Raw genomic sequence first — 20101 nt, 5'->3', positions numbered from 1 at the left:
GGGGGTGGGTGGTTCAAATGACTTTTGAAGAAAGTGGAATTTGACCTGAATTTTAAAAGGAGCCAGGGTAGACGGGTTACTAAGATGGTGAGGGAGAATATTTCAGATATTGGAGACAGCTAGTAAAAGCAACAGTCATAATAGCTTATCATGTTGGCTGGAGTAGAGGGCTGAAGAACAGGATTTGGGATTTGCAACCTCATTTTTTTTTTTTTTTACATTACTCATTATCAGTTTTGTCAGGTAACTTGCATGAACCTGCAATTGTTATTGCTTTCTTTTAAAATTCTTAAATAAATTTAAGAAGTTTGGAAAATAGGGGCAACTAGGTGGTGAAGTGGATAGAGTACCAGCTCTGAAGTCAGAGGACCTGAGTTCAAATCTGATCTCAGACACTTAACACTTCCTAGCCATGTGACCCTGGGCAAGTCACTGTGCCAACTGCCTCGGGGGCGGGGGGAAAGTATGGAAAATAGCAATATTCTGTGATGTAAAATACATCTAAAAAGACCCTTCTCTTTTCTGTACTCTTATAGTCTTTATAGGAAATAACATAGAATTTAAGATTTCATTGCTCCCTAATTAATGTGTCTTAATCTTTTATCCCCAATTAGTTTCTGATTAGGAGCTTCAAGAGAGAGCTGTCTCACTCTTTTAATGACTTCCACCCTGCACCTAGTGTGGACCTCCAAAAGTTCAATAGACTCTTGTTCATTGAATGATTTCCCTTATTTGGGAAAAAGCTGAGAGAAAGTAGAAACTGAATATTATAGAAATTAATTTCAAAATGTCTCTGCCTCCCAAGTAAGAGATGTTCAACAAATGAAAGGGCATTATGACTCAAGCTAAAAGAACTGTCATCCTTCCAACATCCCTCACAACGAACTTAGAAGCATTTATAAGTTTAATGATAGTCTTACTGGAAGAAACACCAGTGAATGTGTATCTCATCATCACTGAAAGGAGGAAAGACTGAAACTAAAATGAACTACTAAGAACAATTAAAACAATAGAAACCAAGTGTGACCAACTAATTAAAACACATGCCAATTGAGTTAATCAATCAATCATTCAATAATCATTTTTTCAAGGAGCTTATACTGTAATGGGAAAAGTACATGTATATATTTATGTGTATATATAAAATATAGTTTAAAAGGGGGGTTAAGTCCAAGGAGACTTCTTATGATTATATTAGAAAGAAAAAACATTTAGGCATGTAAAGAAAGTTCCTTGATAAAACAGAAAATACTAAACTAGAGAAGCCTGAAATTCACTGAATGATTCTCTTAGAGAAACAGATGCTCATCAGATTGAAGCTTGAGATTTTTATTTCACTGATGAAAATGTGGCAAGATGGACAACAGTATGAGATATTTCATTTCAGAAACAGATGAGATTAGCTCGATTGAATTATTTTTTAACAAACAAATTGCCAAGGATCTAGTTAGTAAATATACCTATATGCAGTCCCTTCTGCACCTTTCTTGTAGATAAGTTTGGGATATTTCTTTCAGTATGTTCCCATGTACACATACTTTTGATGAAAAGAAACAAATCCAAATACTCTAGACAAAGCACTCATAGCTTGGGAGGTCACATTTTTGTATTTTCAACTGAATTTCCAATTATAGTTCCCAAATCCCTCCCATGAATGACATATTTGCATGAAATTTTTGTAGAATTATAGGATCACAGATAGAGATATTAAGGGGAGACACTCTCTGGGCCCAGGCCCCTCATTTTACAGATGAATTAACCGAGGTCCAATGAAGTAAAATGACTTGTCCAAAATCATACAGATAGAATAGCATCAGAAGTGGGATTAGCTGTTGTATCTGTCTGTGGGATTTTCATGACAGAGGATTAAGGTAAACAGAGGTTAATTGACTTGCTCAGGATCTCATAGATTGCAAGTATCCAAGATCATATTTGAACTCAGGTCTTCTTGACCCCAGGCCCAGTGTTGAAATTCACCGAACTATCTAGCTGCCTCTAATGAGTAATACATTAATTTCCAGAGGCAGTGATTTTTTTTCTACTTTATTGTGGACAGAGAGATAGAGACAAACAGAAAGACACCTTCACATACAGAGAATTTTGTCCATAGTACCCACCTGAGGGCCCTCCGCTCTGGGTAATCAAAGTCATAGCTCTGCCCGGAGTCATTGCAAGAGTTCCGAGAGCTGCCCTGAAGAAAGAGCTGCTGCTGCTGCAGCTGGGCTGGCACCGAGAACTGGTGAACAGAAGCATTGGGTTGGGAAGTAGTATGATACCGAGGAGGAATGCTATTGCTGGTCTCACTGCGGTAGTCACTGTCTCGATCATCCACAGCACTGTCGGCATCCTCAAAAGCTGAGGAAGAATTGTAGTTAGTACATTACACTTTGGTCCCAGCCCTTCCAGGACTCCTGGCTCCCAACTTGTTCAAAGCCTAACCCACAAAAATATGTAAAAGAGCTACAAGGTGGACTTGGGGAGACCACTTACTCCACAACAAAAATTCTTCTGTTGCTCCATTCTTTGTTCCTACTCACATTACTCCCTAATTATCAAACATGACTAGAGATTTCATTTGATTACAACCCTAATTAATTGAGGAACTTCAGAAGTTTCATTTCTTTAACACAACCCAACTTTTCCAAGATCATAACTCAACAGGTAACATAACTCTTTTTAAAATTTAATTAATTTTTAGTGCCATACCAATGAAACAAAGGGATACTTTACAGAATTTGATACTATCATAGGGAAATTCATCTGCAGAAACAAATAATCTAAAATATCAGCAGAAATAATGAAAAAGTAAGAATGAATAGAGAATAATCCTTTCAAACATGAAATCATATTATAAAGAAGCAATCATCAAAACTATTTGTTGTTGATTAAAAAAGAAAGAAACAGATCAAAAGAACAGACCAGACAGGGGAATCATAAAAAATGAAACAACCCTTTTTTTGATAAACTAGAAAACATAAATTCTTTAGGAAACAACTCCCTACTTGATTAAAAAAAAAAAAACTGTTAGTAAATCTAGAAAGCAATCTGGAAGAAATTAAGTTTAGACTAATATCTTACAGTGTATTCCATGATAAATTTAAAATGAACATAAACTTAATATTTAAAATGATAACAAAAATCAGAAGAGAAACAATCATAGAGCTTGGTAGGAAATGTATTCTTAAACAAACAAGGGGCAGAATCTACTACAAAAGATAAATTATTTTAATAATCTTAATTGAAAATTAATTCTGAAAAAACAAAATTAAGGTATTCAGGTTAAGAAAGGAAACATGGGGGGAGGGAGTCTTTGTATCAAAATCTTCAAATGGTTTGCTATCCAGAATTAATGTTGTTTGTCCTTCATGTTCTTTTTTTAAAAGATGTTAAGAAAATGCATTTTAAATCTAATATATGTATACATAGTTATACAATTATCGTGCTGCACAAGAAAAATCAGATCAAAAAGAAAAAAAAAAAAAAAGAAAAGAAAATATCAGCAAACAACAAAAAGAGTGAAAATGCTTTGTTGTGATCCACACTCAATTCCCACTGTCCTCTCTCTGGGTGTAGATAGCTCTCTTCATCACAAGATCAATGGAATTGGCCCCAATCATTTCATTGAGTAACATAACTTTTTTTCTTTTCTTTTCTTTTTTTTTTCCTGAGGCAATTGTGACTTGCCCAAGATCACACAGCTAGGAAGTATTAAGTGTCTGAGCAGATTTGAACTCAGGCCCTCCTAACTTCAGGGCTGGTGTTCTATCCACTGTACCACCTAGCTGCCCTTGGGTAACATAACTCTTTAAAAAAATCTAAATCTTTAGATGTAATAGAATATACTGACAATTTTCTAACTAATAAAATTTCACATTTATGCAAGACTTTATTTGCAAAAATGGATTGTACTAAAAACAACCTATGTTTATTTTTACATGTATTATTATTGCAACTTTATTATTGTAGCATACATTTATTGTAATGCATTATTATTATAATACAGACATTATTGTCTGCAGATGAAGTAGAATCAAAAGTTATATGACTAGCAGTATATATAGTAGGAAAATATAGTAAATATATAAAATATACTAAAAATACATTAAATGCAGTGGGAAAAACACTTGGATATTGGTTTAGAGGATATGAGTTCAAATCCCAGCTCTAAGACAACTTTATGTGATTCTGGATAAGTTACAGATCTTTTCTAAATCTCTTTTCAGGAACCAGTTTCCTTACCTATATAGTCAAGGGATCAGAGTGGATGGTTTAAGATACCTTTCAACTCAAAATCATATAACCTCACAATTAGCATCAAAGTCATGCTTTATTAAACAAAAGGTCTAGAATTATAATTTCTATTGTCTGACTTCCAGTCTAGTGTTCGGTCCCACAAACCATATATACTCTCCATTTAAAGCAAGAAAGATTTGTGGGGACAAGAAATGATGAGTTGGTAGTGAGAAATTGTCTGTCTTCCTACATTGGTCCACCCTTTTCTTGGTATAGATGAAAAGGAAAATATTTTTATAAATTAAATGTCATAGGCTGGACAATGGACATTTATATTTCTTTAGTTGTGTGTTCCTTTTCTTCCCTAAGGATTTTTAAGGTAATTTTTTTTAAACAATCATGGATCTCATTACAGACACCTGATCATAAATCATACACTATCATTTGTAATATTTTGTAATAATCATGTCCAGGAGCTCTTAACTATTTTTTGTTCTCAGCATATTTGTTATCTATATTAATAACTAAAAGAAATGCTTAATTTCAGCAGTTCAGGATTGGTTAAAAAAAAATCTTGTAATTTTTTCCTATTCAACTTCAGAGACCTTCTGAAATCCACAGACCTGTAGGATCTCAGACACAATTACTAGACAATCCAAAAAGTATAGGGAATCCCTTTTCATTTTGAGTAAGACATCATCCATTTCAGTGGTAATAACCTTTACCAAGTATATATTCACTCTATTTTATGCTTTATCTGGCATTAGTATTCAGATAGCTATTATTAAGATTACATTAAGATTAGAATTTTTAATGATCTTGACATGTGCATGAAAGACTCTTAGGAGGAAAACCTTTAACATTTTGTTTTTCTCTATCAAGACTAATGCTCTCCCCTTTTTTGGTATTTAATAATTGAACCTTTAGTTCAACTATGAAACTGTAAAGATATAAATTCACTATAGAAAATCATTTGCAAAAATGTATTTCCTCTTCATAGTTTCATCAAGGCTTCTGTTAATATATGTGAAAAATCTCTTTCATCTTTTAAAAATCTTTGAGAATTTAGCCATATAGGTTGGTAATTATTAATGTCATATGGATCACTTTTAGGAAGAAATAATAAAATCTCTGTTTTCCCCCATGTCCTATTATTAGTACCATGGTACAAAGAGTCAATTTAATAAGCATTTATTGCATACCTACTATGTGCAAGGCACCATAGTCAAGCATTGCAAAGAACAATGAGTTAGGTTCAGAATTAAATTAGATGAAAAGAAGAATAGGCCAGATTGTAAATGGGACATACAAAAATTCTTCTGGAGATAACATATGGCTATGAAATCTTGGACCATAATAACAACTGAAAAATCAAAGATGAGAAAGACCCAGAAGACAAAGGAATGATGTGTGTGAAGGGTGCATTTAGTCTTCAGTATATTTCCAAAAATGATCCACATGCAAGAAGTGGCATATGGAATTTTATCAAAGAGATGTATGGCTGTAAAAAAAAAAAAAAAAAAAAAAAAAAAAGAGTTGAATTGGTCATCAGCACAAATATTGCATTAGTACCTAAAAAAATGTAAAAAAAAAAGTTTAAAGAAAGACCTTTAGTGCATCAGGGTGAGGAAATAGAAGAAGATAGCATCTACAAAGTGCTTAAACACTTACAAAGCACTATATAAATATTATTTAATCTTATTCTCACAACAACATAATAATAGTACCTGCCTATTATTATGTCCATTTTACAGATGAGGAAACTAAAGCAGACAAAGACTAAGTGAATTGCCCAGGATTACACAGGTAATGAACGTCTGAAGCTGAATTTGAATTCAGATCTTCCTGACTCCAGGCCTAATTACTGACTTAGGCAAAGACAGTGCTTTTCACATGTTCATGTTAATGAAATTATAAAGTTACCAAAATTTGCTTTAAATGTATATGCTGAATTAATTCTATTAAAGTAAAAATTGAGCATACACAGAAAAACCGTGAGGGCTCCTGGAGGTAGAGAAGTCCTAATTAAGGCAGGCCTAAAATTCAAGAAACAAAAATCTTACTTCCTTTCCTGGTCTTTCTTAATTTTAGTGCCTTCACTCAGAAATTATCTATGATTTACCCCACAGGTATCTTGTCTGTATATAGTTATTTGCTTGTTATCTCTCCCATTAGACTATGAGCTCTTGCTTGAGAAAGGCCTGTCTTTTGTGTCCTTTTTGTTTCTTCAGCACTTAGCACTGTCTCATTATGATATTTGTTGTCTAGACCTAACTTGTTTAGCTTCAGTAATGTTTCCTCAACTCTAAACTTAGCCCAGAAAGAATCATCTCTGAACTCTGAGGGAGAGCCACACTGGGCTAAAGGGAGATATAGGAAAAAAAAAAAAAAAAAAGTAAATTAAATCATTCAAGATGTGTTGAAAACATGGCCAAGTTTACTTGACAACAAAGATTACTATTCAATAGAATTTTCTCTGCCTCTCACTGACTCTATGAGGTGAAATGTAAATTAGCAGCCTTTTCAAATATATCAGCTAAAATGCACAACAGTTAGACTTAATCCTGTTCAAAAATAAAGGTTATTTATACCGTTTTTCAACATAGAAGTTCTTTGTTATCACTCTTAAAAAGGAAGTCATTTCTGACACCATTATTTCACTACTTATCTATCTGAGAAAACTATTCCCAGGAAGTTCTTTGTCAGGTTACTAGTTAGAAATTAAAGAAAAGGACAGGACAGATACAACCCAAAACAAGGAGGAATGCTCACATTTTGGCCTGAAAAGCTGCAAGGCAAGTCTACATAATTCACCCCAACAGGACTGTTTGACAGAAGAATAACTGTAAAATTCTTTTATCAATCACTAATGGGACTAATTCTCAGTAGTCAAGCTTGGCTGGAAATAAAGACACTCATAGGCTTTTAAAGGGGAATTTGGTTTCTATGATATCTCCATCATGCATTGTTCCCACATGCAATGTTTAACTAGTAAATGGATAATGCTTTTGATATAGAATACTCATAAAAGACCAATGTTTGGTTTTCACTTAATGAAAACATAGATCTACTTCAAGGCTAACTGTTAGCTCCTTCTGAATGCAATCAAGTTAATTTGGTTGCCTTCAAACAAAGTAGCACACAACCTCCTGCTCCTGACTATATCATAAGGAAATTCTTACTTAATAGCTATCTGCTGAGCAAACCACGAGCATTGTTATAACACAAAAATTGAATTTCAAAAGATTGGAAAACTTTTCAAATTGCTAGTCAACACTAGTCATGATAATAAGTTAGCAATTATGGAGCTTTTATGATTTACAAAGTAATTTATCATAGGTTATTCTATGGGATTGATGCCTGAAATAGAACTTAAAGTCTACAGATGGTAGAGGTGGGGCTCCATGATCATTCACTGAGATGCCCTGCCATTTATGGAAATTAACTTTTTCTGCTTCAAAAACTGAGTATTATCAGTAGAATATATCAAATTAACCTTGTGCTTCATGGAGGGAATGATTAAAATTGGTAACTTTTCATGTTGCTCACAAATGTCCTTATATCGAAAAATGTAGGTGGACAACCTTTCAGATCTTGGTTGGGGACCCCTCTTCCAGCTTTACTTCTTTCTGTATATACAATAACATGCAATATATACAACACATGCAACATATGCCATTTTCCACCAATGTCTTCTTTAGTTAGAGAGATGCACAGTTTAGAGACTGGTAGTTAGAAGCTACATAAAAGATCACAGGTCTAGAGTTGAGACAGACTTTAAAAATCATCTAGTTGAACTTACTTATTTTACAGATGAGAAAACCGAGGCCCAGGGAGATTAAATTATTTGTCCATGGCCCCCCAATAGCAAATGACAGTACTAAAATTTTGTTCTAGCTCTTTTGACTCCAAATCCAGCATCCTTTCCATTGAACCCTAAAAGCGTGATAGACGTCTACACTGTAAAATAAAACTTGGCATTACCTGAGATCTGAATTTCCCATCCTGAAACAGTGCTTACAGTTTCCCAGGATGACTTGTAGAGCATTAATGGATCATCTCAGCAAAGGCTTGACTTTGTAGGACTGACCCACAATCTATTCAAAGGCACACGAGATCTTGAAGGTTCCTCTTGTTCTCCAGGAAGAAAGGAAGAAGCTACCATGTGAGGTCACCGTGACAAGTCTGGGCCAGTATTTTAACAGTGCATGTCATGGGAGACTAGTAAGTCCCTCAGCCACAGGGCATCTTCTTCAAAGTAGACAACAATGGTTTGTGTACATAACTAGAACATAACTTCCCAAAGGGCTACAGGGTAAATAAGGTAAGTAGATTGATATACTCTCCAATTTGCAAAGTATTCCTATGAACTTCATTAAAGAATGAGAAGAGGCTTACCAAAATCTCAGGGAAGAAGACGTGTAAAGACACATCGATAGGCTTTCTCTCAAGAAGTTTACATTGTTAATGCTTACTAGCTAAAACAAGACAACATCTTCAGGAACATGCAGTACAACAAAGACTTAAAATAAGAAGCAGCTAGAGCTCAAAGGCATCTAAATTTAGAAACCTGTGCTTTTACCTGTTCAATAAAACCTATTCAAGAACTTAACATGAACCAGCAAAGAGAAAACTTGGTTATGGTTATTTTATCCCCTGATACATCTGTTGGTTTGAAATGCACCCCCTACACTCTCCCTTCCCCCAAAAAAATCAGGGAATAAAATCAGTTTCTCTTTCTATGAGCTTAGTGCCCACATAAAGGAAACTGCAGGAAAAAAGGTCTTTTCTCAGTTCTGGAGCATTACATATTCAAGCATACAAGCACTCAATAACTCCTCATTAGGAAGAGAAGTGTACCGTTGATACAACAGAGATACAAACACAGACTCTGATAGAAGATGCCTTGAGCATGTATTGAAATGGACAAAAGACTGGCCCCACCCTCATCCCTGGGTCAAGGGGTCCAGGCTTATAGGAAAATGTTGCTTAAACTAAATTAAGGAAGTGTTATGTGCAGACTGGGCTCCATCCCCTGGTTCATGAGACCCTAGACTTTCCGAGAAGTAGGTGTCTACGTTGCAAAAAGGTTCTGTTGTGTACTCACTCTCGTCCAGACACTTCCCCATTGTAAAGGAGAAATTGTGTCAGTGATTCCCAAAATTTGTAACCACAAGGCTGTACCAGGATGTGGTAAACAGGATTAAAAGTGTACCTCACTAAAGGTTCGGGGCTGATCTCTACTAGCCTGTCTAGTGGGATCAGTCGCTGGCCAGCTAATAAATGATGCTTTAAATTGAATAATCTGGTCAGAGCTATCTGGTGTCTGTCCATTTCAGTATAAGGGACAACTGAAAGAACCTTTAAGGGAAAAGGGAAAAGGGAGGGAGCAGAAGAGAGAAAACTGGCAAACAAGCTAAATCTGTTTCAGGAAACAGGGATGAGGAGGGGGGAAAGAAAAAAACAAAACAAAAAACAAAAAAACAAATTCAGAGATCTCGTCAATAGTGAGAATTAAGATCCTCAGTAGCAATGTGCTTTTGGCTTCATCCATCTGGGACCAAATGAAAAATGCTTTTATCCCAAAGAAAGAACTAGAAAAGAAATTTCACCTCAGTTTGATTAAGAGATTTGTTCTTGTTCAGAAAGTTACCTGATACCACTATGAAAAAAGATTGTGGGCCTATAGAACAGTGTAACCAACATCTGGGACTTGTCATATATTTGGATTATAAAGGCTTCAGTTTGGAAATGATCAGTCTAGAGATAGAGGAGAAAAACCTCCCAAATGAGAAAATTCACTTGTTTATTTATTCGTCCATCCAACAAATATTTACTCAATATTTAATATGAGCAAAATACTGTGTCTAGCATTGTTAAATGGTACAAAGACATATCAAACATGATACTGATCTTTAAGGTGTTTATAAGCTAGTAAGAAATAATCCATTTCCAAATGATTCTAATATAATGATAAGCCCAGCAGACAAGAGCTGCTTGTTGAACTCAACTGAATAAATACAGAAGGCATAAGATTCTTCAAGTTTGAGAGTTTACCATTTTCATCTGTAAAAGGTGAGAAAAGCCTTTATGAAAGAGGTCACAACTGAGTTGGGCCCAGCATGAGAATAATGAGATAAGGGGGAAAGGGAAGACCTAGCACATGACAGGAAAATGTGGCATAAGAGAAAGCAGAGAGATAGGAAAGAAAGCATAGGCTACCTTTGGGGAATAATAAGTAATCATTGCTCAAATATATTTTCTTTCAATGTCCAATTTTTTTTTTCTATGATTCTATTTTAAAACTTTAAATCACCAAGTAAGACTGATTCTACAATGATGGTGACAAATGTTCTGGCAATAGTCTGTTAGATTATTCCAATGGCCCAAACATAATCAGTGCAATGGCCAAGTTAGGTTTGTCAATCAATATAATTAGTCTGGCACTAGGAATCTAGTGCCATGCTTTGCTAGCTGTATGAGTGCTCAGATCAAAGATGCCATATTAGGCTGTGGAAAATGTCTATTAAGACCAGGTTATTTTGAAGAAGAAATGAGGAGGGCCATTTTCCTAGTGGTACAAAAATGGACTTTGGCCAAAAATATATTTTTTCTTCTTGCCAAATGGATTATTTTTTAAAAAACCAACCATCAGGCCATTTCTTTTTGCCCTCAGCCCATTTTCTTCAGTTGAGGTAGAATGCACGGAATAAGCTCAGTCTCCTTGCAGTTTGCAAAGGCACTAAGTCATTGTGTCAACTTCTCAAACCATGAACCTGTTATTACATACTGTGACTTGTACTCTGGTTGGCAGCAGATAATACCTTGTAGATATGTCAGGCAGAAGAGCTCTCCCTAGGCTTATGTGGGCTCATACTACTAGGCCTTGCTAAATAAACTGGGAATCTGGTTTTAAGTTTGAGACAAAAAGCCTTTAGGAAACAAATTGGAAGTACACCAGTGAATGGGCCATTCCATCCTTAGGCAATTATGCCAAGAGACATAAATGTTATGCTTGTATGCATGAATAGCATGATTCCAGGGATCAGGAGTGGGAAGGTGAAAAGCAGGAGAAGGATGATGAAAGGAAGGACTAAGAAACTTAAAATAAAAAAAAATTAAAAATGTTACATACTCGGTTGTTCTCCCCATCCCAGATAGGTCCAATTACCTGAAGAAACCACAATAGGCAGCAAAGAAAGAAGAGAAAAAAAAAACAACTTCAGAAATAATGAAAAGGCTATTTTTTTCCTGTAAAATACCTTATGAGACATAGAATCACTGAACTACAGGGGACTTTAAAAAAAAAAATCTAGCCCAGTCCCTCTCATTTTACATGAGAAAATAAAAATCCAGAGAGGGTGTGATTTATCGAAGGTCACACAAGTATTAAAATTAACACAACTTATAAAGCATTGATATGACATAACATATAAGTTCACCCTTCTCCTTATCATAAAGACTATTATTCGCCAAGAGGTTCTTATATTTCTATTGGTCATTTCCAAATCACTTCCAAAAGATATAAGAAAAAAAAAACCAAACAAACTACTGCTTCGTTTAATTTAAATCTCTTCTTAACCTAGGCTGACTCTTAGCACAATCAAATATGTACTCACTTCTTTATCTACATTGATCTCCCCAGTCAAACTAGGAAGCCTCAGATTCAAGGAAATCTTTATTCAGAGTGAATGAGATGAGGTGAGATCTTTCAAGACAGTTGTGAAAATCGAGTAAGGCTTCATCTACTTCAGAGTTCAAGTAGGCCTGAAGGACTCTGAAGTTAGAGCAAAGGGCATTGCCTTCCCCTCCTATGATATCATCTCCCTATTTCATCCAAATATGGGCAACTATGTACTTATTGGTCAAGTTCAATTTCATGGGTAGATCTCGAGTTTATAATGTAAGACTCTCAGCCAATGAGGATGAGGGTCAGTGGTGGGAGGGGGCGTTTTGCGTTAGGGATTAAAGGTGCTGTCCTGCCCACAGGAGGTGCTTCCTCTCTTCGATTGTCTACTCGAAGGGTGGGACACCCTTGTCTACTGGAAGGGTGGGACACCCTTCTCCCCAGAATGTACAATAAACTTTGCTTTTCTCTAGAGCTCTCTCCAGCTTTTTTATTAAATGGTGACCCCTCACCATACCACACAAGAGGAAAGCCACAATGGTCATTTATTTATCTTTTAATTTTACAAGTAGCTGGGACTGTCACAAACAATAAGAAGCTTTGCAAGAGGTAAGAGTGCATACATATTAAAAGTTTCATCTCCAGTTTTCGCCAGAGAGAAAATCACCTGCTTATCAGTAACAAAGTACCCAATTTAGAATTCTAATGCTCTTTTAATAACAAAGACTCCATTAAACAATGGTTCACACTAATTTTTTACACAATTTTTTTTTTACTAAGGCATTTTATTTTGACACTTCAGTAACTTGCCAACTAATAATTCTATCACTCATCCTTAGTACCTTCTGATTTTTAAAAAACCAGTTAACTAAAACTAATAAATAGAATGATTATGATTGGTAATTGATGAGGTAATAGGGAACCTCAAAATGATGAGGTAACTTGAACCAAATCATGAGATAAATACCTAATAATGAAGTATATACCTCAATAGGATTAAGTGAGGTCTAGTGGCAGGATTCAGGGTACAGGGAGTCACATGGAGCTCCCCTGCAACCCCCTTAGGATTCGGTGCAAGGATACAAAGTTAAATCAGGTCTAGTGGCGGCGAGAGTCCCCTGTAAATGAATTTACAGGCCCGAAAACCTAGATGGGTAAAAGATGTTTATTGCAGGGTTTGGAAGCAAGGTTAAGGTCTGGTTAGTAAAAGGCATTAGATAGAGGAAAATATACACCGAAAGCGGCGGGGAGAGAGAATCTCTGATGCGAGCATCTTAGCTGGCATCTTTCAAATCTCTGAACCAAAGATGGTTCTAGCTTTGCTCTTTTTATCTGCTTGAAGAAGTAATGGACAGAGCTCAGGTTAATTCTGAATGAGATGAGGTGAGATCTTTCAAGACAGTTGTGAAAATCGAGTAAGGCTTCATCTACTTCAGAGTTCGAGTAGGCCTGAAGGACTCTGAAGGGCATTGCCTTCCCCTCCTATGACATCTCCCTATTTCATCCAAATATGGGCAACTATGTACTTAGTGGTCAAGTTCAATTTCATGGGTAGATCTCGCATTTAGAATGTAAGACTCTCAGCCAATGAGGATGAGGGTCAGTGGTGGGAGGGGGCGTTTTGCGTTAGGGATTAAAGGTGCTGTCCTGCCCACAGGAGGCGCTTCCTCTCTTCGATAGTCTACTCGAAGGGTGGGACGCCCTTCTCGCGAGAATGTACAATAAACTTTGCTTTTCTCTAGAGCTCTCTCCAGCTTTTTTATTAAATGGTGTTCCCTCACCATTTCCGTACCACACAGTTTGGGGGCTCGTCCGGGATCCTTTACTCGGTGAGTAGGTGAACTCCTGGGTGCTAGTGGGATGGCGCCCTGCCTTGATTTAGGCAGCCCGCCAGCATCCAGGGGCTTCTCCTTGCTCCCTGACGTAGAGTGGACCTGAAGTGGAGAAACTCAGAGAAAAGCAAGGGAAACTCCGCGGTGAAAATCCCAACCGGTTGGTGGAGGACAGATCAGTCAAGTAATTTGCTGCGCAGCAACCCAGAGGTAAGCGTCCTGTGAAGCCCCTTGAGTCTAGTTATAGGTTCTGGAGGGGGCTGTAGACGGTAGACAGGAAGAGAGCTAGGCCTTCCTGGGTGACTGGGTTAACCGGCGACGGTTAGCGTGTTTGGGCGTTTAGGAGTCTGTTAAACTCCTTCCAAATTCAATGGGTGTGGCCTAGTCCCAGCCAGCCCTCGCGGAGAGAAATGAGAAAAATATCAGAAAATACCGGTAGATATTCCCTTGGGAGATAAATTAAGTAATTGGAACAAACTGCCAAAATATGAGGAAAAATAAAAAGCAAGAAAAAGCGGATAAGGTATTGTTGTTTTGTTGCAGACTGGTGGTGCCAAAAGGATTAAATGGTACCTGAAAGGAAGGACCTGAGAGGATTTAATTCCATTAGCCCTTCCAGGGGCCTTCGGGCGGGGAGGAGAACTAGGTCTTTTGAAGCAGGGGTCGTTTCAGCTGACCAGAAATAGCTGTTAGTAGATCCCATTTGGGATCAGAAACCCTGTACACGGGGAAGTATGTGGGATTGAGCCTGTGAAGATGGTGGCTTTCTTCCTCTTCCTCCCACGTGTCCTGACTGCAGCAGGGCCACATGGGCCGGGGGAAAGAAACCGCTATTTAGTGAAGTTCATTGTTTTAAATCTGATAGCAAAGTAGTTTTATATTATTGGGAATTTAAAGCTGTGTTTGGGATTTTTAGTTAAAACATAGGTTTTTAAAACAAAATGCTGGTAACTTACTTAGGGGAGGTTGTGGTTGTATCTCCCTACCTAGATGGTATGTTTGCTAGAGGTATTGGGTAATTTGTAACTGAGCTATGCCTTAAGTATTTGTCAGCTCTGTTGGGCATGTATTAAGTTTTATGAAATTTGGGTCAGTTACGTGCAAACATTGAAGTGTAAAGTTTAAAAATATATACATATATATTTAAAGATGGGACAGGAAAGATTGATTAATAGTTTAAATGGAGCTATGATATATTGGGTCGGGAAGCATGGTGGTGTGGGGGAAGGGGGACCACATGGAGACGTCCCTCCTCCCATTAAGTATAGTGGGTTTTTTTTTTTTTGTTTGTTAGTTTGTTTTTAATAACTGCACCTCCTTGCTGATTTAGATATTAATTATTTCTACTGTTTAAAGGAACAGCCTACATTTAGATAAAATCTTTTGGGACTGAAGCTAATATTTACTTGGAGTTTTGAATTCAGGTATAACTGTTTGCAGAGGTCGTTAAACTCCACCATCTGGAGGTGGGATGGTTAAAATTAGGAAGCTACCTGAAGTAAAACTGCCTTAAATCATGCCCCTGGTTTTTCCTCTTATGTTTGTAATCAGAGCCAAGTGGTCAGTGAGATATACATTGCTAGGACCGCTCCCACTTTGCCTTTCTTTTTGAGACGAAGCTGGCAATCTCTGGAACCCCAATCCCAAGTTCCTGACTATAGATCTATATTCAGATGCGCTTTTCATGTTTTGCATGATCATGGTGGGGAAAGAACTTTTGACACTCAATCCCCTATTAAATATGCAGAGAAGATGAAATGAAGGGGTATTCAAGTTAGAACAATATTAAATCTAGAGGGCTGGCAGATGGCTCACAGATTCCAGAATGTTGAAACATGAGGCAATACTATTAGAAAAGAATGCTCCATAATCCAAGATCATAATTTTAATCCTGCTTCCTTTTTGTCCCCTGGAGAACAGAACTATTGCTGTATAAAACTGTATGACTATTGCTATTTTGGGAAATTTACTAGTCTGTTGTGTATAATCTAATAATTTCTGTAAACGGGGGGGGGGGGAAGGAAACTGAGATTTCAACTGGTCAGAAAATTGGGAAAAACTGATGTCTTATTTCAGTTCAGGCCGAATTGGAAACTACTTACTCTTTGCTTACCTCATCATTTTGGTTCCCTGATGAAGGACCTCGAAAAATAGACAAAAGGCCTTTACAGGGGACTCTAGCTGAAAATTTGCTAGACTATGATTGGCTAGCTTATGTTTTAACTTTGAATTATTGTCCTGACTCAGTCCTGCCTCAGTTTCCCTGCCTCTTAGTTTTGCAAACCTCCCCCCCCCTGCCTCTTTATCAGAATACTTGATAAGACCTTATGTTTCAGAATAGCAGAATGTCTCTCCCATTACAAGTTAATGGGAATCTCTTATCAAAACTTCTTGAATTCTCTTGTGTGGAATTAGACATTCTGTATATGATTGTATTTGCATTGGGTGTTTTTAAAAACAAACTGATTTGTATGAATAATGTTCACTTATGAAAGATCTACTTGGATATAAACTCATTGGGACAAATTCCTTATTGTTATCAACACAAGGTTATGATAAATATTTGTTTAGAATTTATGTATGGTTTTTCTAGGATGGTAAATGGGAAAAGAAATGGGTTTGTTAGAACTTCCACTGTTACCAAGGGCAGTCTACCTGCCCATTAGTTGGCTCAAACTTGTGAATTGTTGTGAATTGTATGCTTTAAATCAAGCGTTAAAATTATTGCGTGACCAAGATGGGAATATATATACTGATTCTAAATATGCCTGGGGTGTGGTGCATGTATTTGGGAGGATTTGGGAGGAAAGAGGATATGTAAACAGTAAAGGTAAAGAACTGGTTCATCATACACTAGTCAGAGAGATACTAGAAAATATTCTGACTCCTAGGAATATAGCGGTAATACATGTAAAGGGACATCAGATGGGAAATTCTTTTGAGGAAAGGGGAAATAGATTAGCAGACCGGGAGGCCAAGGGAGCCGGAGATCAGGAAATCTCTCATATAATGGCTTTGATACCTGTACTTCCCCCTAGTCTACCCTCTCCTAGTTTTACTCAGGAAGAAAAAGAGAAGGCCTCAACTTTCGGAGCAGTTGAGAACTCGGAAGGACGATGGCTCTTACCTGATGGCAGAGAGGTACTGACCAAAGCAAGTATGAGGCAAGTCCTTCAGCAACTGCACCAGGGCAGTCATTGGGATGTCCAAAACCTGTGTGATGCTATACTGACAAGGTATGTTTCCCCCGGCCTATATACTATGGCTCGACAACTGGTGGACGGTTGTCTTGTTTGTCGAAGGACTAACAGGGCTGCCCAACGCCAGCTTCCAAAAGGGGGACCACCTCCTGGAATCAGACCATTCCAAAGCATCCAGGTGGACTTTACTGAGCTGCCACCAGTGGGTCGAGTTCTTGCTGGTCATAGTGGACCATCTGACCTCATGGGCCGTCAGGCCGAGCAATTGCCTCGACAGTAAGTAAGGTCTTATTAGAACAAATTATTCCTAGATATGGAATGGTGGAGAGGATAGACTCGGATCAGGGAACACATTTTTCTGCCCAGGTATTGCAGAATCTGATTAGGGCCTTAGAAATCACTTGGGATCTCCATACCCCTTGGCATCCTCCCTCTTTTGGGAAAGTAGAAAGGATGAACCAAGAAATAAAACGGCAGTTGACTAAGTTATCTTTAGAGATCCAACTACCTTGGACAAAATGCCTTCCCCTCGCTCTGGTTAGAATCAGGACCAAGCCACGTAGAGATATTGGGCTTTCACCTTATGAATTATTGTACGGTGATCCTTTCCAGGCTTATCCTAAGGGAGACTGGGACCCTATTTTAGAAACTAAGGATTTGTTTGTTAAGAGATATGTTAAATCATTGCTGGAACATTTGCAAGGACTTCAACAAAAAGGGCTAATAGCTCAGACTCCTCCTCTAGGTTTCCCTGTTCATAGAATTCAGGTTGGTGATTGGGTGCTGATCCGTTCCTGGAAGGACGAGAAGCTGACTCCGTGCTGGGACGGACCCTACCAAGTGATACTGACTTCAGATACTGCGATTCGCACCCAGGAACGAGGCTGGACACACCACACCAGGACAAAAGGACCTGTGGCGCCACCTTTATCAGAGTGGACAGTTGAAGACAGGGGAGACCTCCAATTACATAAGAGGAGGGGACCTCCACTGAATGGGAACACTGATTCTGAATCCAGTGCATTGTAACTGTATGACTTCTCTTTTCTTACTTTGGGTCTCTTTGCCTGTTTGTGATTTGATATATTTTCCTTTGGGAAGTTCACCTTAACAACACGGTGTTATAATAGTTGAACATTATGAGGCTCTCCCTAAGCTTTGGGCTTATCTATTTCCTTATGACCTTCTAGAGATGAGAACCAATTTCTCCTGCTCATGCAGAATATAAGGAGAACATTTAACTTATCGAATTGTTGGATCTGTGGTGGATCCCAACAATTGAACCAATGGCCATGGCTACCTGTCCCCTTAAGCCCAGCCTGGATCCTTAGCAACAGATCCCAAATTCATAATGGGACCGGTTTCCAGAATTGAGAAGAGAAACATCAGTGGTCATTGACAGAAGATAGGAAAGGGAAATACTGCTTAAATCAGACAGGACAAGGTTTGAAGCTAGGAATTAGTGTATGTGAGTGGACCTATTCAAGAACAGACCTGAGGCCAAAGACAATTGACTGTACAAAAATGTCTAAATATTGGCGGAATACGGGGAGGAATCCTCAATTGAAGTGTGGGAAGGACTAGAAAGACTGTACCTTGGATGTTCTCCCAGAAATAGGAGAGCAGGGATATTGCTATCAACAAGTCACTACTGCTGAGTGTAATGAAGTAGAGTGGGATGTATTGAGATGTATAAAAGAGAATAAGAGGAAAGGGAACATATACATTGGGTACAGTTACCAATAATATCACCCCAGGGACACCCAGGCAACATGGGACTCTGTTTTCCACATTTTGGAGTACCTCTAATCTAACAGGCCAGTGGCCAGTTGCCAATTGTAGTTGGAGAAAAGAGCAAGGTTTATGGAAATGCCAGTATGACCCCTTTGTGGGGGAAGCCCCCTAGGGACGAGAGACCAACAATATTACCCTTTTACAAGGAATAGCTCAGACATATTTCCAAGGGAACAACCTGCTCTAAAGGGTCATTATTGGATCTGTGGTTTAACTGCCTATACTCATCTGCCTCTTAATTGGACAGGGAATTGTTATATTGGACTAATAAGGCCAAGATTTTTCTTTCTTCGCGAACAGGCAAACCAATATTTAGGGATTCAGTTGTATGATGATTTGGGAAGGGGGAAACGGAGTTTAGATAACTCCATCACTTGGACTGAAGATGCAAATGGTTGGGGGGAGGCCTGGCCTCCAGAAAGAATAGTCAAAGAGTATGGGCCAGCGACCTGGGCTCAAGATGGAAGTTGGGGATATAGAACTCCAATATACATGTTGAACAGGATAATTAGGCTTCAGGCAGTTGTAGAGATTATCACCAATCAGACAGCTGAGGCACTACATCTTTTGGCTGATGAAGCTACTCAAACCAGAGAGGCTGTTTTACAACATAGACTTGTGCTGGATTATTTGTTGGCTGAGGAAGGGAGAGTTTGTGCTAAACTAAATTTATCCACATGTTGTATAAAGATTGATAACAATGGTAATCTAGTGAAGGAAATCACTAAGAACATTAGGAAACTTGCTCATGTTCCTGTACAGACTTGGACCTCACTGTTCAATACTTCTTGATGATCCTGGTTTGGGAAGCTGGTGGAAGCAGCTCCTTTGGTTTGGCCTTATAGCTCTTAGTGGTGTTATATTATTCCCTATCTACATCCCTTGTTTGATCAGATTAATAACCAGAATTGTCCAAAACTCATCATCTGGAATGATCAGGTTGGAAGAGAAAGCTGAAGGGTCTGTTAAATAGATGCTGTTAAAAGGGTAAGGGTGGAGCCGGTGGCCCAAGGCCAACAGGAATCAGAAGGAAGTGAGGAATTCATAGGGAATGTGAAATTATGTTACAAAAATTTGAAGAGATCTCAGTGTACAAAATAAGAGGAGGGACTGAATGAGATGAGGTGAGATCTTTCAAGACAGTTGTGAAAATCGAGTAAGGCTTCATCTACTTCAGAGTTCGAGTAGGCCTGAAGGACTCTGAAGGGCATTGCCTTCCCCTCCTATGACATCTCCCTATTTCATCCAAATATGGGCAACTATGTACTTATTGGTCAAGTTCAATTTCATGGGTAGATCTCGCATTTAGAATGTAAGACTCTCAGCCAATGAGGATGAGGGTCAGTGGTGGGAGGGGGCGTTTTGCGTTAGGGATTAAAGGTGCTGTCCTGCCCACAGGAGGCGCTTCCTCTCTT

The 20101-nt window shown here is 38.1% G+C and overlaps 1 protein-coding gene across 5 annotated transcripts in view; it reads right to left on the bottom strand.

The window, feature by feature from the left end:
- UNC13B (unc-13 homolog B) overlaps positions 1-20101 on the bottom strand; it is a 339532-nt gene that overhangs the window by 149233 nt on the left and 170198 nt on the right. For 3 of the 5 annotated variants that reach the window (XM_074280308.1, XM_074280310.1, XM_074280312.1), the window contains exons 8-9: positions 11369-11404; positions 2118-2355 (exon numbers count right to left, since the gene is read on the bottom strand). In XM_074280308.1, coding sequence (XP_074136409.1) covers positions 2118-2355; positions 11369-11404 — 274 coding nt within the window. The remainder of the gene's footprint in view (positions 1-2117; positions 2356-11368; positions 11405-20101) is intronic. The other 2 variants (XM_074280309.1, XM_074280311.1) reach the window with 1 other exon arrangement.

Source organism: Sminthopsis crassicaudata, chromosome 1 (assembly GCF_048593235.1).
Source record: "Sminthopsis crassicaudata isolate SCR6 chromosome 1, ASM4859323v1, whole genome shotgun sequence".
Taxonomy (NCBI): Eukaryota; Metazoa; Chordata; class Mammalia; order Dasyuromorphia; family Dasyuridae; genus Sminthopsis; species Sminthopsis crassicaudata.
Note: the sequence above shows the minus strand (reverse complement) of the source record. Positions and strands in the feature narration are given on the sequence as shown.